The sequence below is a fragment of the Podarcis muralis genome, chromosome 13 (genome assembly GCF_964188315.1).
Source record: "Podarcis muralis chromosome 13, rPodMur119.hap1.1, whole genome shotgun sequence".
NCBI lineage: Eukaryota > Metazoa > Chordata > Lepidosauria > Squamata > Lacertidae > Podarcis > Podarcis muralis.
This window is the reverse complement of record NC_135667.1, coordinates 2,343,016-2,367,647: the sequence shown is the minus strand read 5'-3', so window position 1 is coordinate 2,367,647 and position 24,632 is coordinate 2,343,016. Positions and strand designations below refer to the sequence as shown.

General features: G+C 53.0%; 1 protein-coding gene across 1 annotated transcript; it reads left to right on the top strand.

The window, feature by feature from the left end:
• Positions 1-1,496: 1,496 nt before the first annotated feature.
• GNB2 (G protein subunit beta 2) lies at positions 1,497-23,756 on the top strand. The gene is made up of 10 exons (XM_028702669.2): positions 1,497-1,660; positions 8,821-8,932; positions 9,397-9,435; positions 10,423-10,529; positions 11,524-11,587; positions 14,871-15,033; positions 17,044-17,110; positions 17,242-17,443; positions 18,842-19,058; positions 22,722-23,756. Exons 2-10 carry the CDS (start codon positions 8,876-8,878, stop codon positions 22,826-22,828), a joined length of 1,023 nt encoding a protein of 340 aa, XP_028558502.1. The 5' UTR covers positions 1,497-1,660; positions 8,821-8,875; the 3' UTR covers positions 22,829-23,756.
• The last annotated feature ends 876 nt before the right edge of the window (positions 23,757-24,632 follow it).

The following is a 24,632-nucleotide window of genomic DNA, read 5'->3' as shown; positions in this document are numbered from 1 at the left end:
CGGCAGGTGAATCCTTTCCAATGCAGCTGTGGATTTTGACATTTGAGGGCACAAGAGACTCTCTTATGAGCTGGAGAACAGGCAGGCAATCTAACAGGTGTCCGTTTTATCCTGGACTGGAAGCCCCTTCCTGTTGATTTTCTGCCTGCCCTGTCGGCGCTTTGGGGCTCCAAACCAGCCCCTCAAAAGGTCTGGTTTCTCTTCACCTCCCACAGTGCTTTCCAGCCTTTCCAAACCAAGGCTTTAAGAGATGGAAGGGGATTTCCTCTCTCTCCCCCACCCACATGAATTTCCTCTTTTGCCACCCCCTCGATGATGTTTTTCCTTCCTCAGGCAGAGGAAAAATTCAGGTTTATGCCTCTTATCAGCTGGTCAGGATTCCTGGCTCCTCTGAGTCTAAGAAAATAATAATAATAATAATAATAATAATAATAATAATAATAATGTCTAGCAGGGCTCTTGAGCCTCTCAACACTGCCCTGGCAGGCAGAAATTCAACAGATGGGGCCAGAATTCAAGCTGCACCCCTTGATTGCTGCTTTTAAAGGCTCAGAGCCCGCAGACTCCCGGACTCCTGGGTCCTTTTTTTGGGAGCAGGGAGGTTAAAGGAAAAAATGTCTGCTTGTCTGCTTTTTTGTGCAAGGGGAAGGCGCTGGCAGTGACCAGAGTTATTTAGAGGAGGAGGAAGGAGCAGGAGGGGAGGTGGAGAGAGCTGGGGCGCTTGTGCAACACAATTGTGCAAAGGTTACTGAGTGTGTGTGGCTCTGGACTGTACCATCTCCGCCTCTCATTTTGGGTGGAGCTGCTTCCCTAAAGAAATGACTCACCCCTGCCACCAAACCCCCACCTCCTCCACCCCCCCTGACCGAAGTTGATGGCTAAGACTGAAATTAGCATTTCCTCTCTGCAATTAATAATAATTTTTGTTAAAGGCATGGAGGAGGGGGGGGAGCACCTTCCAGAAACTTGGTATAACCCAATCCCCACTCATCCCCTCCTGGGCTGGGAGGGAACATACCCTCCCCACCAGAAGAATAAAAATGTCCTTAAACAAGAAATCCCCCTTTACTTAAAAAACAAAGCAAAAAAACCAGGGTGGAGTTTTTGCCTCCCCCCCAGAAAAAGGTCACTTGGTCTTTCCCGGATACCCCCCTCTCCCAACACTGGCCTCTCCCAGGCGACCCCACTTGGTACGTCCCACTCTTTTTAAAAAAAGAAACTTTCATAGAAAGGAAAGGTCCATATTCACTCCCTTTCTTATTTTGTGTGTTATTCTTCTGAACCCCACTTCGGTTGGCTCCCCCCTGCCCCCCCTCTTCCTTTCCCCCTCCCGGCGCCCCCCCTCCGCGAGTGGGCGCCACTTGGTATCTCCCTCGCTCGCGTCCGGCTCTGGGCGCGGCGGCCGCATCACCGGGGCTGGGTGGGGCGGGATCGCTCCGCGCGCTCGGGGAACGAGTCCCGGCCGCCGCCTCCTCCGCTGAAGCCGCCGCTGCGCCTGGCGAGGAAGAGGCGAAAACAGGCGCCGCCACAGCGCGATCCTTCCGCCGCTGGAGGAACAGCAGCAGCAGCAGCAGCAGCGGAAACGAGTCCCTACCCCCACCCCTCCTCCTCCCCCCTTGCCCCCCCCAGCAAGGCGGCGGCGGGGCTGCTGCAGCAGCAGGTATGTGGGGCCAGGGGGGAAAGGGGGGCGGGGGTGGTTGAAAATGGGAGGGGGGTTCCTTTTTCTTCCGCCCCATAACCTCCTTCCCTCCCTCCCCCCCCCATAACAATTCCTGCCTGTGGTTTTTAATCTCTCTCTCCCCCCCCTTGAAGGCTCCTCGCCCCATAGCAACGGCCCCCCTCCATTGCACATGCAACCCCCCCTCTAGCTGCCCCATAGCAACGCCCACTCCTTTGCAAAGAGCAGCCCCAGCCCCAAAGCCCTTTACTCCCCCCCCCTTGGTTTATTGCAAGCTCCTTGCCCCCCCCATGTCTCTCCCCCCTTCCAATATCTTTTTTCTCTCTCCCCCCCTTCCTTAGCAACCGCCCCCCCCAGGAATCCCATCCTGCAACCTCCTGCCCTTTTTTCCCACGCCCCATAGCAACCTCCCCCCCCTCTGTGCAGCAGCAGTAGCCCCCCCTCACCCCACACTTGGTGGTCTTGTTCCCTCCCCCCCCCCCAAATTTTCTGCCCCCTCTGCCAAAAATGTGCCCTTTAAAAGACTTCCCCATCGCCCAAGGAGCCTTCCTAGTCAAACAGCCCCCCCCCACATCGCCCCATTTTTAGGCCTCTTTCTCTCCCCCCCCCCCAATTTTGCAACAGGGTCTTCCAAATGGAGGATGTCCGGGATTAATGCATTTCCTTAGCAAGAGACAGAATCCACCCCACAACCTGGCTGTGTAGACCACACTTTTTTTGGGGGGGGGTCTGTTCTCTCTATTCTTCTCCCCCCCCCCCTTTAAAAATCTATAGGGTAGCCAGCAGAGATGTGTGTCCCCCCTGCCGGACTCCTGGGTTCTCCACAAAGGATGTGGGGCCTACCCAGAGAGAAAATTGGGGGGGGGCACAGGACGCCTGGGTTCTCTGGACAGATGTGGGGCCTAGAGAGAGAGAATCCATGGGGAGATGGGGGCCAGGACGCCTGGGTTCTTTGGATATAGCAGGTGTGTTTGTGTGTGCGTTCAAAGGATCTGAGCCGGATATTTGGTGGGGCCCCGGACGCCTGGGTTCTTCGGAAGAGGAACTGGGTGCCTGTTGGGTATGGGGCAGGCTTGGTGCCAAGCGGAGGCAGGACTCCTGGGTCCCTCGGACTCCTGGGTCCCTCGCCTGAGAGCTCCTCTCGTCTCCCGGAAGGTACAGCTGGCAGCTTCCCCAAGGCCCTCTCCGCTTAATGAACTTGTCTGGGGACCTTTAATTACCGCTAAAGAGGCCCAGCAAGGCCCGCCCTCTTCCCTTGACAGTGGGGCTGTTTGGAGTCCTGGAGTTGGCGGACGGCCTCACCTCTTCCCCACAGAAAGAGTGGGGCATAGTGGTTAGAGTGTTTGGACTAGGAACGGAGAGACCAGAGTTCGAATCTTCCCACTCGGCTCCCTGTCTGGCCTTGGAGTTTCTGCCTCTCTCAGCCTAGCCTACCTTTCAGGGTTGTTGTGGGGGTTAAATGAGGAGGGGGCTACATGCCGCCTTGAGGGAAAGGTGGGATAGCAACACAATAAATAGAAATTAAGGGTGGCAGGCCCTTTGGGGGCTTGCTGAGGTCTGATCTGGTACAGCCAACACCCATGTTATCCCCTCCATTAGTATTTATATTTTGCTTTGTTTACATTTTAATACCTCCCGCTAACGAAACAAAAAAACCCTCGCGGTGGTGTTGCTTTTCCTTTAAAAACCGTCGTGTGGTTTCTCGCTGTTCCCATTTTACAGATCTGAAGAAGGGAAAGTAGAGTCTGATGTAGCACTGCTGTTTTGGTGGCGGCAGGGGATGGCGTCGCAGAGAGAGGGGTGGGAATAAGTGTCGGGAGGCGGCGGGATGCCTGGACCCCCCCAACCCCCCCAAAAAAACCCCACTTGAGGCTTTTGTAGAAAATTAAGACACACACCCCTCTTAATTTTGAACTTTGGAAGGTGGGGGACTGTCCTTCATTGGAGGTTGTGAAACAGGCCTGGCAGGGAATCCTCAGCTGGGGTCGCAGCAGCGGGTTGGGATGGATGACCGCTGGGTGTCCCCAACCCTACAATTCTGTGCTGCTTCCCCTCTTCTTCTCCAGATATTATTACGCTTTGCATTTTAAGTGTCCCTCCGTAAAACTTGGGTGTCCTGTTTCTGAGCCCAATATCCCTCGCTCTCCGAGTTTAGGGTGGAACCCAGGAGTCCTGCCTTTAGATGATGCGCCCAGGAATAGTTAGCTTGCTCAGCTGATGATTTTGACGTGCCTTTTGGGGCGAGGAAACAGTGGGGTGCTTTTTCCAGGCGCCTTTCCCCTCGGACGCCCTTCATGTGGGTGTATCAGAGTGGGACACCCAAGGGCGCCGGAAAAACTATATATAACCGGTATCGATATTGATGTCCCCAAGAGATGCGCTTGGGGCTGCAAGGTTCATGTAAACTGGTCCTGAAAGTCGCAGTTCTTGGAAGACCAAGAAGAGACCCCCTTTTATTTTCCGCTGCAAGACTTCGCAAGTTCCTAGTCCTCAAGGCCCGGAGGAAAGGCTTTAAAGGCGCCAGGGGGTCCTGGAGGGCAGGTTAGCAGATCTCCGCCCCTCTGCGGATCTTGAAATATTTCAGCAGGATGCTCCCGGCATTCCTCTGTCCTTGTGTGCTTTTTCCGGCGTCTAGAATTCGTGCAAATTAAGTGCCGATCTCAAATAACAAAGGGCACTTAGTGGAGACCACTGAATTGGCCGGCTTGCCCTCTTCCGTTGCGCGCTTGTGAGCGAAGCTGAGAACCGTAGAACTGCAAAGGGACCCGCGAGGGTCATCTAGTCCAACCCCGTGTCTGTATATCCCAGATCGGCCTGATTGTGTGTGCGGAGTGAAGCAAACACACCTTTTCGAGGTCGCTGAATGTGAATTCAATGCCCTTTGGCGATGCTCTTTTGGCTGGCCGGTGTACTGCATGCGCTGGTAACTTCCAGGCTGGACTACTGCAAAGCGCGCAGCCTGGGGCCGCCCTTGAAGACGACTCGGAAACATCCAAAATGCGGCAGCTGGATTCCTGGCCGGGATTCCCTTTTAAGATCCCTGTTCTAAAACAGCTGCCCTGGCTGCCAGTTTGTTTCTGGGCCTGATCCAGGGGTTTCAAGCAAAGCCCTATCGGAGGCTTCCTCCTTCCCTACAGGCCCTCTTGGGTGCTGAGATCAGTGGAGGGGGTCCTCTTCGTAGTTCCTCCCCCCCCTTTCAGAAATTAGGGGGAGAGGACAGGGCCTTCTCAGTGGTGGCCCCTGAGCTGTGATACTCCCTCCCCAGAGAGCCTCATTGCACCACTTCCGGCGAACTGTTTCCAATGTTGGGCTTTAACGCCGTAACCCGACCTGGGGACCTTAAGAGGGCGGGAATTAAATAAATCATAATGGGCGATAAGGAAGGGCAACGCCGCCCCACAATTGGGAACGCCTAACTCACGGATAAAAGGGACGCGGGTGGCGCTGTGGGTTAAACCACAGAGCCTAGGACTTGCCGATCAGAAGGTCAGCGGTTCAAATCCCCACGACAGGGTGAGCTCCCGTTGCTTGGTCCCTGCTCCTGCCAACCTAGCAATTCGAAAGCATGTCAAAGTGCAAGTAGATAAATAGGTACTGCTCTGGCAGGAAGGTAAACGGTGTTTCCATGCACTGCTCTGGTTTCGTCAGAAGTGGCTTAGTCCTGCTGGCCACATGACCCGGAAGCTGTACGCCGGCTCCCTCGGCCAATAAAGCGAGATGAGCGCCACAACCCCAGAGTCGGCCACAACTGGACTTAATGGTCAGGGGTCCCTTTACCTTTAACTCATGGCTAAGGCGTTGTTTTGGTTTGCAAGCCAAGAAGAAGTTGTCGTCATCACCTGGCGAATCTGTGGAACTCCCTGCTGCAGGATTGGACAAATTCACGTTTGAGGAGAGGGCTGTTGGCAGCTGCTAGCCAGAATGGCTCTTCTCTGCCTTCGCAATCGGAGGCCGTAAGGCTTCTGAAAACTGCGGTCTTGTGTTCGAGTCCTGTTTACGGGCCTCCCTTTGGGGCGTTTGCCTGGCCGCTCCGATGACAGGATGCGGGCAGACTAGGTGGGCCTTTGGGGAGTCTGTTGCCATAAGCAGAACCTCCACGCCCTGGGGCAGTCTACCTGCGACTCCCCAGCGAGAGGGGAGAGTGATGCTCTCGCACTCGGATCCTTCTGGGGGGTGGGATTTCCCATTGCGAGTATCTGGTCAGCCGCTGTGAGATGTTTGGCTCATGCAGTCAGGGCTGGTGGGAGTTGTAGTACGAGATGTCTGGAGCGGCGCCCGGGTTTTTTTAATGGAAAAATCAAACAGGTTGGAAGCGATGTGTTGTTCTTGCTGAGCACCGCTCCTTACAAGCTTCTGCCGGGGAGATCAGAGCTCTGCGCACCCGCCTTCTCCTGATCCACCCTCAATAGGGAGTCCGAAAATCAGGCGTCCTCGCCGGACCCCGACCGGGCGCCTGGCTTTGTGCTGCAAAGCGCCGAGAGAGGGCTTTTGATCGCGCCCAGGAGGGCACCGTGGCTTGGCTCAGCGCCCGGGATGTTCCCGAGTCCCTTTCTCCTGATCCGAGGAACCCAGGTGTCCGGCTTCCCCTCTGCCTTTAACCCACGAAACGCCGTCGCTGCCCGGTAACGTACCACCCTGTGCAGGGGGAAACGTAGTTTTCCAGGCTGCGTTGAACTCATCCTCCTCCTCCGTAATCCCTCTGTAATCTCATTTACACTTGCCGGGAGATTTGGCTCGGCTGGGCTGTTTGTTTATTTTGCCTAATGCACTTTCTCTAACGAAGCAAATGAGATTGGAGATTAAGGCGTGTAAGCCCCGGATCTCTGGCCTGGTGTGGAAAACCATCATCACCCCACATCTCTCTGTGCCACACCGCGGGGGCACCTCTGAGCCAGCCCACCCGTTTTCCCGGCCCCCCATTTATTTATTTGGGAGCTCAGCTGCTGACGGCTCCTTCCATCTCCGCCCCACAAATCCATCTCCGTCTCTGGGCTCCCCCCCCCCCCACATCCCATTGCCATGGCAACCGCCAGCTGGAGTTTAAAGATGCTGCTCTTGTGTTTTGTGCTGGTGGGGGTCCGGTTGCCATGGCGACGACACGGGACCCTCTCTCTTTTATTTGGTTTCCCCAAGGGGTGGGGAGAGAGACCCCCTCCCTGCGCACCATTTTGGGTTTATTTTTTTCAGGGGGGGGCGTGTTTCTGCTTTCCGGGAGGAGCAAAGCCACCTCTGTTTTGCGCCCCCCCTTGCATTGTTTTTTGGGGGGGGCTCTCTATCCTTCAAAGCAAATATTGGGTGGAGGGCAAGAGTGGGGGGGGGGGAGTTAGCAGGCGCCCTTGCAATGGCTTCTTACAATATACATTTTTATTATTTTTTTAAACGTATCATTTCCAGCAGTCGTTTAACGTACATTTTTATCTTATACAATATTCAATCACCTCTGAAGATTTTCCATTCTTTTATCATTTCTTCATTTCTCTTATTACTTGTAATTATCCTTAACTAATATCCTCTTCGTGATCTTCCTTGTGATATTTCGCGTAATCCTCCTTACAGAACTTCTTGCGGTCCTGCTAGCGTGATCTGTTTATTACAATTGCTTTTCAGATAATTCAAATATTTACTCCGGTCCTCTGGTCCCGCAGGTTTCGAATCCTTCCTTTCAGTTTGTCTAATTCTGCATAGTCCTGCAATGGCTGGGGAAACCCAGCCAGATGGGTGGGGTATAAATAATAAATTATTATTATTATTATTATTATTATTATTAGGGTCCTCATGGTCATCTAGCACAACCCCAACTGGAACCCAGGAACATTTTCCTGCCTCCAGCCACAGAGGCAGAGCCCCAGCCCTCTTGGCTAGTAGCTCTGCAGTGGCAGGCAGTTCCAAAGGCTAGGTCCTTCCAGCCTCCTAAAAATTGTACAGAACGGACCTGCTCATGACAGGCTTACCTGCAGCGAGGCCCTCTCTCGCTAAGCGCAGGATCGCTCATGGCGATATTTTTGAAGACCCCCTGAAGCTGTATAGGGCAAGGCTAAGCAACCTAAGACCCAGGGGCCAGATCCGGCCCAATCGCCTTCTCAATCCGGTCCGCGGACGGTCCGGGAATCAGCGTGTTTTTACATGAGTAGAATGTGTCCTTTATTTAAAATGCATCTCTGGGTTATTTGTGGGGCGTAGGAATTTGTTCATTTCCCCCTCCAAAGAAATATAGTTTGAGGATTAAGTTAATGGACTATGCAGAACTAGATAAACTGACAGGAAGGATTCGAAACCGGCGGGACCAGAAATTCACGGAAGACTGGAGTAAATTTACGGACTATTTGAGAAGTATTTGTGAAGATCAGATGACGTTTGTAGGTTTGCAAGAAGTTTTGTGAGGAGTGTTATTGGAAGTATTGCAAAAATGGAGAAGGGGGAGGGTGATTTGTCAAGAGATGTAAAGGCAATATAAAGTTAAGAAATGCATAAGAAGTGGTTAAAATGGTGGATCATCAGAGGTGCTGATGGAAGTCTAAAAAGACTGTATAAGTGATAAGTTTTGTGGTACATTTTATAATTTATATGTTAAAAATTATTTTTTTAAAAAAATAGTCTGGCCCCCCCACAAGGTCTGGGGGACAGTGGACCGGCCCCCTGCTGAAAAAGTTTGCTGACCCCTGGTCCTAGGGCGTTGCACGCCCCATTGCCAAGCTGATACAGCCCCATTTGAAAACAAGCACCTGCCCCCCTGGCAGTGTAGCTCATCGGGCAAAGCGTTGACTAATCCGGACCTCTACTTTCCCCTGCCTCCATCTGTAAAATGGGCGCAGCTATTGCTCGCGCAGGGAAGACCGCCCAAAGCAGTTTTGCAAGCAGAAAGCGTTCTCTGTCGGGCTTTGGCAACCCCAACGGTCACCTGGGGGGGGGGGAGTCACAGTTACCCCCAGGGACGGGGGGGGGGCATGTTCTTAGTTTTTCCCCCGTGAGCCAAGACGCCTGGTTTGACCCTTCGCTTTGGACTCCTGGGAGGAGAAGGTGACCCAGGACTTAAGAAGTAAGAGTCGGGAGGGGAACCCCAGAGCTCATCTATCTCAACCCCCCTGCGCTTGCTTGGCAACAAACAAATTAATGCAACCACCTCTTTGCCCCCCGAAAAACAGGATTGCGGCCGGCTGAGAGGGGCTGCTGGCAGGGCCCCCCGCGCCCAACTCCACCATGAGCGAACTGGAGCAGTTGAGGCAGGAGGCGGAACAGCTGCGCAACCAGATCAGGGTGAGTGGCTGCAGTTGGCAGCGCCAGCCAAGTTTCTAGCCCTCATTGAGGTGCAGGGCTCAACATTTCTCTTTTTCTCCGGGGATGGAGACTTTGCGGGGTTGAGACACTGAGATCCAGCGCCGAGGGCCTTCTGGCGGTTCCCTCATTGCGAGAAGTAAGGTTACAGGGAACCAGGCAGAGGGCCTTCTCGGTAGTGGCACCCGCCCTGTGGAACGCCCTCCCACCAGATGTGAAGGAAATAAGCAGCTATCCTATCTTTAAAAGGCATCTGAAGGCAGCCCTGTTTAGGGAAGCTTTTAATGTTTAATGCTGTATTGTTTTTAACACTTGATTGGAAGCCGCCCAGAGTGGCTGGGGAAACTCAGCCAGATGGGCGGGGTATAAATAATAATAATAATTATTATTATTATTATTATTATTATTATTTGCACTCACCCCTGCTCTCTTCTCCCTTCCTGCAGGACGCCAGGAAAGCATGTGGGGACTCCACGCTGACCCAGGTGAGGCGAAAGAAACCCCTTGAATATATTTTGCCCCATGCCACGGGCACCTCCAGGCTTGACTCTATGCGGGGCTGCCCTTGAAGCTGACCCAGAAACTCCAGCGGGTGCACAATGCTGCAGCGAGGCTCCTTACGGGGTCCCTGCCATGGGAGCATATTCACCCAGTGCTTTACCAGTTGCACTGGCTCCCGGTGGAGTACAGGGTCGGGTTCAAGGTGCTGGTTTTGACCTTTAAAGCCCTTTGTGGCTTAGGGCCCTCGTATCTATGGGGCGGCCTCTCCTGGTCTGCCCCACAGAGGACCTTACGGTCCATGAATAATCACAGTTTAGAGGGCCCTAAGGAAGTCAGACTATCCTCCCCCAGGGCCAGGGCCTTCTCAGTGGTGGCTCCGACCTGGTGGAATGCTCTGTCCCAGGAGACCAGGGCCCTGCAGGACTTAACCTCCTTCCGCAGGGCCTGTAAGACAGAGCTCTTCCGCCTGGCTTTCAATTTGAACCTGGCCTTATCTTTTATTCCCCTTCCTTCCCTTTTTATGAAGATCACCCGCTCTGGGATCCCACAGCTAATTCTCCCCTGGTCTCCTCGCTGGCCCATATAGGACTAATTCAGCCAGCTAGCCCTGGTGATCATCAAATGTTTATTGGATGGATTTCCCCCCCTAAATTGATTTTTGAATTCTGAATTTATTGTTATTCCTGTTTTATACTGTATTTTATGCTGTTTTTTGTTGCATCAATTAAGTGTTTTAAATTTGTTGTTAGCCGCCCTGAACCGGGAAGGGCGGGGTATAAATAAATAATGTAAATTTATTAAATAAATAAATATTATTATTATTAAATTCCTCCCCCCACTTTGAGATGTTTTTGGAAGAAGCAGGCGAGGGTCTCTGGAGGTTGTGTGCGTTGCGGAGAGGTGTTCCTCCTCTCTGGGGGGGGGGCCTTTCGTCTTTTGACACCCCCCTCTCTTTTTCTCCCCACCCCCAGATCACAGCTGGCCTCGATCCGGTGGGCCGGATCCAGATGCGGACGAGGCGCACATTACGGGGTCACCTGGCGAAGATCTACGCCATGCACTGGGGGACAGACTCCAGGTGAGAGCGAAGGGCGGCGGCGGGGGCGGCTGCCCCTTGGAATTGTGGGATTGGACGGGACCCCCAAAGGCCATCTAGTCCAACCAGGGTGGACAAAAAACAATGTTTTTAAAAAAATTCAAATTGGATTTTTAAAATTTAAATTGGATTTTTTAAAATAAAATGCTTTTGGAGAGAAAATGTTTTTTCTAAATGTAGTTTTCTATTTAATTTGCATTATAGTCCAAAGGCTGTTCGTCAGGAAATAAGGATTTGTTTTTCGCATACGCTAAAACTCAGTCTTGTTTTGTTTTTTAATTGTTTAACCACATCAGTTAAAGAACATGGATACATATGCCATAATGTTGTTGTTTTAGTTAAACAGATCATTTAAATTGTTACAAAGAAAATGATAATTTTTTCTCCTTACAGCAGAAAAGTTGCCCAAATATAAACAGTTAACTTACTAAACCTCACAATCATTTCATCATTATCTGTGTATTTCTAAGAGTATAACCAAATCAGCAATTTTTGATATAACTGTAAAAACTACTCTGAAATTTTTTTATTCCAAAAATGAAACCTCCATCTGGTTGTAAATATTAAGATTATACCAGCAGGAATGAGTATTTCTGTTAAAAAAAATGCTTTAAATCAAGTCTTACTGACTAGCGATTTTTATCGGGATTTAAATCAATTTGCTTTAAATCAAATCCGCCTTAGTCCAACCCCTTGCAATGCAAAAGGAGCCAGGTTTGATCTCCTGTAGCGTCTACTGCCAGGGCTGGATGAGACCCCACTCACCTGGGCAGCTGCAGCTGCCGGCCCGTGTGGACAACACTAAGCTCGATGGATGCCAATGGGCTTGGTCCCATCTCCCTGTGTTGGGCGTGCAGAAGAGGAAAGGGCTTTGGGTCTCCTCTTGTCCCCGAGCGACTCGGAAAGACCCTCTATCTCACTCTGAGTTCCACCCAATCTCACGCCTCATCCGTTCTTCCTCTCGCCACCCCTGCAGGCTGCTGGTTAGTGCCTCCCAAGACGGAAAACTGATCATTTGGGACAGCTACACCACAAACAAGGTAAGGCCTGTGCGGCGGTCAGTGGGCCCCGTTATTTGGCCCCAGGGGACCCTGCGAGCGTCACCCAGGGCCCTTCTCAGCTCCTGGAGGGTGGCCGTATGAGAGCGGGGCCTTTTTGGTGGTGGCTCCCCGCTTACAGCAAGCTCTCCTTCGTTTTGCATATCTCTAGGTGCTTTTTTCCCATCAGGACTCTGCTTATCCGGGGGCCCATTTTGTGTGTGAGCGGGGTGTTTGCGTCCGAGTCCTGCCTGTTTGGAACCTAAATTTCTCTTTCGCTTCCAACGGTTTTAAAACGCATCGGTTTATTTGTTAATACAGCCATACCTCTTCTTGCGAACGCTTCGTGTTGGGTTTTTTCGGGTTAGGAACGCAGCAAACCCGGAAATCTTTACTTCTGGGGTTTGCCGCACACACAGAAGTGTTCTGCGCAGTTCACACATGCGCGGAAGCAATCTGTCGCACTTTGCACATGCACAGAAGTGCCGCTCTGGCTAGGGACTTTTCAGGGTGCGAACGGCACCCCGGAACGGATCGTGTCTGCAACCAGAGGTACCACCGTATAGCATAAGTCGTTTCGAGTTGCCTTTGTAAAATTTTAAAAAAGCAACCGATACATTTCGTAAATAAGACCGTGAGAAGAATCAGGCCAAAGCGGAGTGGGGGGTGGGTCCAACCCAGCCCATAATCCTGTTCTCCCAGTGGCCAACCATTATGGGAAACTGTCAAGCGGGATCGTGTGGCACCCAGAAACTGGTCCTCATGGCTGCAGCCCTCTGAATTGGTCCAATCCAGGTTAGTGGCCCCTCATGTGGTAGGGAGTTCCACAGTTTAACAGTCTTAAAGCGGACTTCCTTTTATCTGCTCTGAATCTTCCAACAATTGACTTCCTGGGATGTCCGCAAATTCCAGCGTCACGAAAAAGCATTTCGAGTTTAGGCAGGCCTGTCCCCAGACATTTAGAAAAACCAACTTTTAGCCGCTCTGTGGCTGGTTTAATTTTTTTGCAGACTTTTAAAGTTGCCGCTGCTGCTGTTTTTCCTTAGCGATCCCTATATTTGCTGTATCCTTTTTCGTACTGCTTTGAAGCACAATTTTTTAAAAAGCACCATAAATTTCTTGAAGTAAATAAACAACTTTGCCGCCCCGCCAGCCAAGAGAATATATTATTTCACAATGATAATTGCTGATAATAATGATTACCGTACTTTTCTGTGTATAAGACTATGGTTTCTTTCACTGCAGAATAACGTTCATAATCTGGGCTCGTCTTATACACGGATAGTGCAGCTGGAGGGGTTTCTTTATAATAATAATTTATTATTTATACCCCGCACATCTGGCTGGGTTTCCCCAGCCACTCTGGGTGGCTTTCAGCAGAACATAAAAATACAATAATTTATTAAACATTAAAAGCTTCCCTAAACAGGGCTGCCTTCAGATGTCTTCTAAAAATCTGGTAGTTGTTTATTTCCTTGACATCTCGTGGGAGGGAGTTCCACAGGGCGGGCGCCACCACTGAGAAGGCCCTCTGCCTGGTTCCCTGTAACTTGGCTTCTCGCATGGAGGGAACCGCCAGAAGGCCCTCGGAGCTGGACCTCAGCGTCCGGGCAGAATGATGGGGTTGGAGACGCTCCTTCAGGGATACTGGGCCTATGAGGCCGTTTAGGGCTTTCAAGGTCAGCACCAACACTTTTGTTGTTGTTTAGTCGTTTAGTCGTGTCCGACTCTTCGTGACCCCATGGACCAGAGCACGCCAGGCACCTCTGTCCCCCACTACTTCCCGCAGTTTGGTCAGACTCATGCTGGTAACCTCGAAAACACTATCCAACCATCTCGTTCTCTGTCGCCCCCTTCTCCTTGTGCCCTCCATCTTTCCCAGCATCAGTGTCTTCTCCAGGGAGTCTTCTCTTCTCATGAGGTGGCCAAAGTACTGGAGCCTCAGCTGCAGGATCTGTCCTTCCAGTGAGCACTCAGGGCTGATTTCCTTCAGAATGGAGAGGTTTGATCTTCTTGCAGTCCATGGGACTCTCCAGAGTCTTCTCCAGCACCATAATTCAAAAGCATCAATTCTTCGGCGATCAGCCTTCTTGATGGTCCAGCTCTCACTTCCATACATCACTACTGGGAAAACCATGGCTTTAACTATACGGACCTTACCAACACTTTACGATACGATATCTTTATTGTCATTGCCCCATGCAGAAAAATGAAATTGAAAAATCTACATCAGACATTCAAAAACTCCTAAAAACTCTGAAACCCCATTTTAAACTACAGTATGCTCCCATAGAGACTACCTTATAGAACCAGAATTGCATTTGGATAGAAACTGTTTCTCAGGCAGCTAGTCCTAGTCTTTATAACCCTGGACCTTCTTCCAGAAGGCAGGAGCTGAAAGAGATCATTTCCGGGGTGAGCACTATCCTGCGCTATCTCTGCAGCTTTCTTACGGCACCTGGAAGCGTAGATTTGATCCAGGGTGGAAAGAGCGCACCCAATTATTCTATGAATTGTGATTGGAAGCGTCCTGGGAGCCAGAGTAGGTCTTTAATTGGAGTCCCCAAAAATAGGGGGCATCTTATACACAGGGGCGTCTTATACATGGAAAAATACGGTATAGTGGTACCTCGGGTTACAGATGCTTCAGGTTACAGACTCCGCTAACCCAGAAATAGTACCTTGGGTTAAGAACTTTGCTTCAGGATGAGAACAGAAATTGCACGGAGGTGGTGCAGCGGCAGCAGGAGGCCCCATTAGCTAAAGTGGTGCTTCAGGTTAAAAACAGTTTCAGGTTAAGAACGGACCTCTGGAACGAATTATGTTCTTAACCCGAGGTAAAGGGACCCCTGACCATTAGGTCCAGTCGTGGCCGACTCTGGGGTTGCGGCGCTCATCTCGCTTTACTGGCTGAGGGAGCCGGCATACAGCTTCCGGGTCATGTGGCCAGCAGGACTAAGCCGCTTCTGGCGAACCAGAGCAGCGCACAGAAACGCCATTTACCTTCCCACCGGAGTGGTACCTATTTATCTACTTGCACTTTGACGTGCTTTCGAACTGCTAGGTTGGCAGGAGCAGGGACCGAACAATGGGAGCTCACCCCGTAATGGGGATTCGAACCGCCGACCTTCTGATCGACAAGCCCAAGAGGCTCTGTGGTTTAACCCACAGCGCCACCCGCATCCCTTAACCCGAGGTACCACTGTAGGGAGGAAGAGGTGATGCTGATCTGTTGGGGTCCCTGTTTCTTTGTATCTCATGCACCCCCTTTTCCTTCTTCCTGCAGGTCCACGCCATCCCTCTGAGGTCGTCGTGGGTGATGACTTGTGCCTACGCCCCATCCGGGAATTACGTGGCCTGTGGCGGCCTGGACAACATCTGCTCCATCTACAGCCTCAAGACCCGGGAAGGGAACGTCCGGGTCAGCCGGGAACTCCCCGGGCACACAGGTGAGGGGCTCTCCCAAACCCCACACCCTCGCCCCCCACTCGCCTCCTTCGCCAAACCAAACTGGTTACACCGGTACCTTGGCTCTGAAACTTGATCCGTTCCGGAAGTCCGTTCCAAAACCAAAGCGTTCCAAAACCAAGGCGTGCTTTCCCATAGAAAGTAATGCAAAACGGATTAATCCGTTCCAGGCTTTTAAAAACAACCCCTAAAGTAATAATAATAATAATAATAATAATAATAATAAATATAAAGCGTCATAAATTTCGTGAAGTAAATAAACAACATTGACCCCCGTCCAGCCAAGAGAATATATTATTTCACAATGATAATTGTTGATAATAATGATTACCGTACTTTCCTGTGTATAAGACTATGGTTTCTTTCACTGTAGAATAATGTTCATAATCTGGGCTCGTCTTATACACGGATAGTGCAGCTGGGGGCATTTTTTAATAATAATAATTTATTCTGGGCAGCTTCCAACAGAATATTAAAATACAATATTCTATTAAACATTAAAACCTTCCCCAAACAGGGCTGCCTTCAGATGTCTTCTAAAAGTCTGGTAGTTGTTTTTCCTCTTTGACATCTGGTGGGAGGGAGTTCCACAGGGAGGGCGCCACTACCGCAGCAATTTATCATGAATTTTGCCATCTAACGAGACCATTGAGCCATAAAATGAAAGCAATAATCAAGGTACTGTACAGTAAAATAAATAAGGCAGTGTTGTAGATGCTAAAAATTAAAATTGTTATTTTTCTTCCTTGCACTGATGATAGCCATTGTTTGGATGGGGGCCTTTTATCCGTTTCCGCAGTCACACAATCGATCAGTAGCTGAACAGGGTTCCTCACAGTCAAAAAAACAAATGAACCAAAAAAGCCTCAAAAACGCGTAATAAATAGCAAAAACAAAAGCGCCAAACTTAATCCGTTCTGGAAGTCCGTTTGACTTCTGAAACGTTCGAAAACCAAGGCGCAGCTTCTGATTGGTGCAGGCGCCCCGGAAAAAATAGCTGACAGCCACACTGGATGTTCGGCTTCCGAAAAACATTCGAAAACCGGAACACTTATTTCTGGGTTCTCGGAGTTGGAGAACCAAGGTACCACTGTGTCCAGGGCAGCTGTTTACCAGCTCCATCTGGTACGCAGGATGAGACCCTCCCTGCCCACAGACTGTCTGGCCAGAGTGGTGCATGTTCTGGTTATCTCTCGCTTAGACTACTGCAATGCGCTCTACGTGGGGCTACCTTTGAAGGTGACCCGGAAACTGCAACTAATCCAGAATGCGGCAGCCAGACTGGGGACTGGGAGTGGCCGCCGAGACCACATAACACCAATCCTGAGAGACCTACATTGGCTCCCAGTACGTTTCCGAGCACAATTCAAAGTGTTGGTGCTGACCTTTAAAGCCCTAAACGGCCTCAGTCCTGTATACCTGAAGGAGCGTCTCCACCCCCATCGTTCTGCCCAGACACGGAGGTCCAGCTCCGAGGGCCTTCTGGCGGTTCCCTCCCTGCAAGAAGCCATGTTAAAGGGAACCAGGCACAGGGCCTTCTTGGTGGTGGCGCCCTCCCACCAGATGTGAAGGAAATAAACAGCTATTTGATTAGAAGACATCTGAAGGCAGCCCTGTTTAGGGAAGTTTTTAATATTTAACGCTGTATTGTTTTTAACACTTGATTGGGAGCAGCCCAGAGTGGCTGGGGAAACTCAGCCAGATGGGAGGGGGTATAAATAATATATTATTATTATTATTATTATTATTATTATTATTATTATTATTACTATTATATGCCCAGTCGTCTTATACTCTGGAAAATACGGTAATAATAATATACTTGCGTTGGGCTGAGGGGGTTAGAGAAGGAAAATAACAGGTGTTGCTCAGCTCGTATTCGCCTCTGGCTCTGCCCAGCCCTGGGGTGCGGCCCTCCAAATGTTGCCCAGAGAGGGGTGCGGCCCTCGAGACTTCCCTCTCCGCAACTGCTGCGTTCTTTCCTTCCCAAGGCTACCTCTCCTGCTGCCGGTTTCTCAACGACAACCAGATCATCACCAGCTCCGGAGACACAACGTGGTGAGTAGAGTTCCAGGGTGCCCCACCTGACTGGCACCCCAGCGGGGTTGGGATGGATGAGCTTTGGGGGACCCTTGCGAAACCCCGCAGCCCTCTGATTTCTGCGTCTCCTCCTCTTCCCCCCCAAAAAGCGCCCTGTGGGACATTGAGACGGGCCAGCAGACCACCGCCTTCACGGGCCACAGCGGGGACGTCATGTCGCTCTCTCTGGCCCCCGACATGCGGACCTTCGTCTCGGGTGCCTGCGATGCCTCCATCAAGCTGTGGGACATCCGGGACAGCATGTGCCGGCAGACCTTCACGGGGCACGAGTCCGACATCAACGCCGTCTGCGTGAGTGCCGGGGCGGCCGCGGAGGGGGGCAGAATGAGGACGGGGCCTTTTCGGTGGTGGCTCCCCAGTCGTGTGCTGCTCTGGCAACTTCCTTACATATCTATAGTTGCCAGGCGAAAACATTCCCCTTAAACCAGCCTGTTTAAACAACCTGTGGCCTTTTAAATGGGTGTCTGTGGACAAGGGGGCATTTTATTTTATTTTTAATTATTATGTTACGCACGTATAATGAAGGCGCCTGCCTGATCTCAATAGGCAGGGAGTTCCACAGGTGTAGGTGCCGCTATGCGAAACGGTCAGGTTCTTTAGAAACGTGGGGAAAGGCTGTTAATGTGGCTGTTTGTGCCCCGCCCTCCAGCCAAAAAGGGTCCCAGAAAAGAAGGTGGTTCCTGCCCCCTGCAGGCTAGAAAATAATAATAGTAATAATGACAGGACACACAAGGAAAAGGGAACAGGGAGGGATGAGGAAATAAATATGGGGCATTAGTTGCTAAAAATGTTCCTCTAATGACCAAATGCTGGTGCAGTCCAGTGGCAGGAGGTGCCCAAGGGACCTGAGGACATGGGAAGGGGGGCTCCGGGGGCCGTGGGAAGCGAGGATCCGGGGGCCACATGGGAAGCGAACTTTGGGGGTCATGGGAAGCAGGGCTGCGGGAAGCGACGCTCCGGGGGCCGTGGGAAGCGAGCTCCAGGGGCCGTGGGAAGCAAGGCTCCGAGGGCCATGGGAATCAGGCTATGGGGGCTGTGGGAAGCGAGGCTCTGGGTCCCAGGGGAAGCGAGGATCTGGGGGCCATGGGAAGCGAGGCTCTGGGTCCCAGGGGAAGCGAGGATCCGGGGGCCATGGGAAGCGAGGCTCTGGGTCCCAGGGGAAGCGAGGATCCGGGGGCCATGGGAAGCGAGGCTCTGGGTCCCAGGGGAAGCGAGGATCCGGGGGCCATGGGAAGCGAGGCTCTGGGTCCCAGGGGAAGCGAGGATCCGGGGGCCATGGGAAGCGAGGCTCTGGGTCCCAGGGGAAGCGAGGATCCGGGGGCCATGGGAAGCGAGGCTCTGGGTCCCAGGGGAAGCGAGGATCCGGGGGCCATGGGAAGCGAGGCTCTGGGTCCCAGGGGAAGCGAGGATCCGGGGGCCATGGGAAGCGAGGCTCTGGGTCCCAGGGGAAGCGAGGATCCGGGGGCCATGGGAAGCGAGGCTCTGGGTCCCAGGGGAAGTGAGCTATGGGGGCCATGGGAATCAGGCTATGGGGGCCGTGGGAAGCGAGGCTCCGAGGGCCATAGGAAGCAGGCTATGGGGGCCATGGGAAGCGGGTAGTGGGGGCCAGGGGAAGTGAGGCTCCGGGGTCCTCTCCCATCCCTACCCCCCTCCTGATGCCCTCTTCCTTTCTCCCCCCCCCCCCCGCAGTTCTTCCCCAACGGGAACGCCTTCACCACCGGCTCGGACGACGCCACCTGCCGCCTCTTTGACCTGCGGGCCGACCAGGAGCTCATGATGTACTCTCACGACAACATCATCTGCGGCATCACCTCCGTGGCCTTTTCGCGGAGCGGGCGCCTCCTCCTGGCCGGCTACGACGACTTCAACTGCAACATCTGGGACTCCATGAAGGGCGACCGGGCGGGTGAGTAGCGCCGCGAAGTCTGCCATCCCTGGTGGGGAAAACTCCTTTCCCTCCCCAAAAATCACAAGTGTGATACAGCAGCAACAGCAAAAAAGGCTCATGCTATTCTAGGCAAGTCAACAGTAGTTTCCACACCTGGAATACTGTGTCGCGTTCTGGGCGCCCCAATTTAAGACGGATATCGACAAGCTGGAACGTTCAGAGCTGGTAAACGCTCCCAAAACTCCGTTTCTGGAAACCACAGGAGAGGAGAGCTGATCTTGCGCTCGGATCCTGCTCGCGGATTTCCCGTAACGGGCATCTGAGAACAGGATGCGGGACCAGGCGGGCCGCTGGCCTGATCCTGGCAGTTTTTTAAAAGAGAGCCTCGTTCCAGCTTTGCCCAGAATGGCTGGGGCAACCTAGGGTATAAATAATAAAACCATTCTTATTATTATTACTACCGCCCCCTACTGGCTGCCTTGAAGTACGTGCGTTGTAAAAATTCGGGACGTGCAACGGAAGGGACTTCTTCATGCGTTGTGCAGTTGAGCTGTGGAACTCCCTGCCACAGCGATGGCCACCAAATCGGATGGCTTTAAGAGAGGACGCGGCAAATTCATGGAGGAAGCGAGAGCGATCGATGGGTAACTGGCCAGAACAGCTGCGATCTGCCTCCACGGTCAGAGGCAGCGATGCTTCTGGACCACAGTTGCTGGAAACGGCAAGAGGGGAGAATGCTGGTCTTGCATTCGAATCCTGCTTGCGGTTTTCTGGGCTCAGTGAGCCTCACTTAGGCTGGCACACCTCTCTGGAGGTCCAGAAGGGACTGGTGGTAGTCCAAGCCACTGCAATGTGGGGTGGGCAGATGGCCAGAGGCTGCTCTACCCCGACTCTTCATCCCTGGAAAGCAGGGGAGGCGATTGAGGTTGAATCCTGACAAGACAGAAGTACTGTTTTTGGGGGACAGGAGGCAGGCAGGTGTGGGGGACTCCCTGGTCCTGAATGGGGCAGCTGTGCCCCCGAAGGACCAGGTGCGCAGCCTGGGAGTCATTCTGGACTCACCGCTGTCCATGGAGGGGCAGGTCAGTTCTGTGTCCAGGGTGGCTGTCAACCAGCTCCATCTGGTACGCAGGATGAGACCCTCCCTGCCCGCAGACTGTCTGGCCAGAGTGGTGCATGCTCTGGTTATCTCCCGCTTGGACTACTGCAACACGCTCTACATGGGGCTACCTTTGAAGGTGACCCAGAAACTGCAACTAATCCAGAATGCGGGAGCTAGACTGGTGACTGGGAGACCACATAACACCAGTCCTGAGAGATCTGCATTGGCTCCCAGGACGTTTCTGAGCACAATTCAAAGTGTTGGTGCTGACCTTGAAAGCCCTAAACGGCCTCAAAGGCCCAGAAGACCTGAAGGAGCGTCTCCACCCCCATCGTTTCAGCCTGGACATGGAGGTCCAGCTCCAAGGGCCTTCTGGCGGTTCCCTCCCTGCGAGAAGCTACAGGGAACCAGGCAGAGGGCCTTCTTAGTGGTGGCACCCGCCCTGTGGAACACCTCCCACCAGATGTCAAAGAACAACAACTACCAGACTTTTAGAACAGTGTTTCCCAACCTTTTTTGGGCAAAGGCACACTTGTTTCATGAAAAAAATCTCGAGGCACACCACCATTAGAAAATGTTAAAAAATTTAACTCTGTGCCTATATTGACTACCATATTTTTCGCCCCATAGGACGCACCGCCCCATAAGACGCACCTAATTTTTTGGGGGGAGAATAAAGAAAAAAAAATTTTCCCCTCCCCAGGCACGGGGCAGGCGCGGGGGAAGCCCAAGCTTCCCCCGACCCCAGCCCCCAGAACAGCCTGATATCCGCAAGCCTAGGGAGCCACACTGGTCTCCCCAGGCTTGCGGAGAGGTGCGTGAAGCCCGGGGGCGCTCTTCAGCGCGCACCAGGCTTCGGGATGCAGGCAGCTCTGCGCTACCCTCCAGAGCCCCGTGCGGCTTCGCGCTGGGATCCGGGGGGTGGCGCGGAGCTGCAAGAAGCCCTGGAGCGCAGGCAGCTTCGCACCACCCTCCGGAGCCCCGCGCGGCTTCGCGCCAGGATCCAGAGGGTGGTGCAGAGCTGCAGGAAGCCCTGGAGCCCAGGTAGCTCCGCGCCACCCTCCGGAGCCCCGCGCGGCTTCGCGCCGGGATCCAGGGGGTGGCACGGAGCTGCAAGAAGCCCTGGAGCGCAGGCAGCTCCGTGCCACCCTCCGCAGCCCCGCGCGGCTTCGCACCGGGATCCGGGGGTGGCGCGGAGCTGCAAGAAGCCCTGGAGCGCGGGCAGCTCCGCGCCACCCTCCGCAGCCTCCTACGGAGGGCGCCCCGTGCTCCGCGCTGCTGGCTTCCCGCTGTCCCCGGACCTCTTTTGAAGCAAGGGGCGGTGGGGAGAAGCGATCTCGGGCGCCGCGGCGCGCAGGCGCACTGCTCGCTCCTCTTTCCTCTCCCGCCTCCCTCCCACGGCACACCAGGCAAGGTCTCACGGCACACTGGTGTGCCGCGGAACACCGGTTGGGAAACACTGTTTTAGAAGACATCTGAAGGCAGCCCTGTTTAGGAAAGCTTTTAATGTTTGATGCATTACTGTATTTTAATATTTTGTTGGAAGCTGCCCAGAGTGGCTGGGGAAGCCCAGCCAGATGGGCAGGGTACAGTGGTGCCTCGCAAGACAAAATTAATTCGTTCCACAAGTTTTGTCGTCTTGCGATTTTTTCGTCTTGCGAAGCACGGTTTTCCATAGGAATGCATTGAAAATCAATCAATGCGTTCCTATGGAAACCGCCTTCAGACCAGGTCCGGGGACAGTCTGTCCCCCGACCTCTTCTGAAGGCTGGGGGGGGGGTTTTCTCCCCCCCCCCCAGCATTTTAAAAAAACCCGGGATAGCGGGGGACTTCTCCGCTGTCCGGGGCGATTTTAAAATGCTGGCGGGCGGCAGTGGAGACCTCCTCCCGCCGCCAGGCTTCGGAGCATCCTTCCGAAGCCTGGCGGAGGGGCGGAGAGACCTCCTCCCACTGCCAGGCTACGGAGGAGGTCCGAGGACAGTGGGGAAGACGCGCTGCGCTTCCCCGCTGTCCCGGAGATTTCCCTATGGGATTTCGTCTTGCGAAGCAAGCCCATAGGGAAATTCGTTTTGCGAAGCGCCTCCAAAACGGAAAACCCTTTCGTCTAGCGGGTTTTCCGTCCTGCGAGGCGTTCGTCTTGCGGGGTACCACTGTATAAATAATAAATTATTATTATTATTATTATTTTGCCAAGCAACCTTCCATCACAGCACCAACGAAAAATAATTTCAGAGTATCCTGCGTGTGGAATTTGAGCCGTAATGGCTGTTCCCGCGAGTTTCTCACCCGAAGGTGCATTTGCTAGGAAACATGCGTGCGCACCTCCCTCTTCTCTCGAGGCTTCAGCCGCGAACCCTGCATTGCTCTGGGGGGTTGGGATAGATGACCCTCCGAGGTCCCTTCCAACTCTGCTATTCCGCCCCCTTGCACGGTGCAGACACTCTCCTCCATTGGAGCATTTTTAAACATAGGTGGCCCCCAGCCATGGGTTCTTCAGCTGCCGGTTCCTGCAGGGGGGCTGGGCTGGATGACCTTTGGGTGCCCCGACCAATTCCTCCTTCCTCCCTTTCCTTCCTCAGGGGTCCTCGCCGGCCACGACAACCGCGTCAGCTGCCTGGGCGTGACGGACGACGGGATGGCCATCGCCACCGGCTCCTGGGACAGCTTCTTGAAAGTGTGGAACTGAGTCCCCTTGCTCTGGCTTGGGGGGGGTACGGTGTGGGGAGGGAGAAAAGCAGGAGGGAAAGCCCTTGACGTCCCCCCCTTTCCCGCCCCCCAATAATCCAGCCTCTTCCCCCTCCTCTCCTGCCGCCTTGAAGGGGGCCCTGTGGCCTTGAACCCCACAAACACTCCCCCCCCAACTTTTTGTCGTCCTTTTTATTTTTCCCTGCTCTCGTTTTTAAAATGATGTCCCGACCGAGCCAGATTTCCAGCACGGAGGAGGAGGAGGAGGAAGAGGCTGATTTCTCTAGCGGTATAACACACTTATTTTTTGGAGGGGGGGCCCTGTCTTGGGTTCGGTTTAAAGAAAGGGTTGGGGGCTTATTGTTAGGGTTGAAGGGGTCCAAGGCGTGCAGCTGTCTCTCCTCCTCTCAAGAAGCAAAATTTGGGGGGGGGGAGGGAGGAAGAGAGCCAAGGCCATCCCATAACCGTTTCCAGACATGGCAGCAGCACCCTTTATCCAGGGACCAGGAGCTGAGCTTAACCTTTTTGCAGCGGAAGGAAATTTGCAGGGGGGGGGGGGAGGCAGAGAGACTCCTAATTCTTCCTCTCTCTCACGCCCAAGAGATGCTTACTCCCCTTTATTCGCAAGCAGGGGAGGCCCCGATCCGAGGCAGGCCCAAATCTGCAGTGTGGCAACCTTTCGTGTCCTCTTATTTCCCTCACTTCCACCCCCCACCCCCACCCCCCCCCCATTCAACATCCTCCTTCCCAGTGGTGCTTTCAAGGAATTCGTGGCAGCCGCAGCCGTGGCCTTGTTTCCTCCTAATCCGTGGCTGGTTTTTGTAAAAAAAAATAAAAAAGAGGAGCGTGGCGGCGCTGGGGGACCCCCGCCCTGCCCCGGCCGTGGGGGGGGGGGGGCGTGTGTAAACCTGTAAACAACAGAAAACCAACCACGATGTGTCTGGCGTTTTGTCATTTGTCATTGTCTATTAATTTTTTTGGGGGGTGGTATTTGGAGTCGGGGGGGGGGGGAGTTGAGCAAGTCGGCCAGCTTGGAAGGTTCTTTGGGGGGGGGGCGTGGAGGGGAGGTGCTTTGATTTCACACTTTCCCTTCCTTCCAAGACGGGTCGTGCAGGCATGCCACAGAAAAGACCTTTGTGGAATTTTAGCAAGGGCGAAACCCACATCTATAGGGTAACTCTGCACAGTGCACTGGTTGACTGGCCGTAACAAGTATATTGGAGATTTTGGGGGTGGGAAACTGGAAAGGTCAAGGGATGGAACGACAAGAGGCGATCTGATAAGACGCTTGCAGAATTCTGCACGGCAAGGAGAAATAATTTCCTGGAATTACAAGCTTGGTGGATCAGGGGGATGCTGTGGACGTACTGTATTTTTCGCTCCATAAGACGCACCTTTTTCTTCCTAAAAAGGGGAAATGTCTATGCGTCTTATGGAGCGAATGCGTGGTCCCTGGAGACGAATTGCCCAGGGGCGAAAAGCAGATCATGCTTCTTTTTTTTTGAAAGAGGGAAGGGGGTGTTGAAACAAAGCCGCTGATCATTTGCCGATCGGGGAGAGAGAGAAGGGAGGCTAGAGATAAAGGAGGCTGCCTGGGAGGGGGGAGGTAAAGACAGCAAACTTGCAAAGGGGGGGAAACAGGAAGACCAAAGCAATGAGGAGAGAAATTAGAAGAAAAGGAGGAGCAAAAAAGGAAAAGACACTAAGGCAAACAAGAGGGAAGGGAGTGTTGAAAGGAATCAGCTGATCGGAAAGCGATCGGGGAGGGAGATAAGGGACGCTAGAGATAAAGGAGGCTGCCTGGG

What these genes read in the sequence shown, in the direction of transcription:
- GNB2 (XM_028702669.2), top strand. Translation starts at nt 8,876, where the DNA reads ATGAGCGAACTGGAGCAGTTGAGGCAGGAGGCGGAACAGCTGCGCAAC. An exon ending in GGGACTCCACGCTGACCCAG is followed by an intron (nt 9,436 to 10,422) that starts GTGAGGCGAAAG and finishes CCCCACCCCCAG; the next exon opens with ATCACAGCTGGCCTCGATCC. An exon ending in GGAACTCCCCGGGCACACAG is followed by an intron (nt 15,034 to 17,043) that starts GTGAGGGGCTCT and finishes TTCCTTCCCAAG; the next exon opens with GCTACCTCTCCTGCTGCCGG.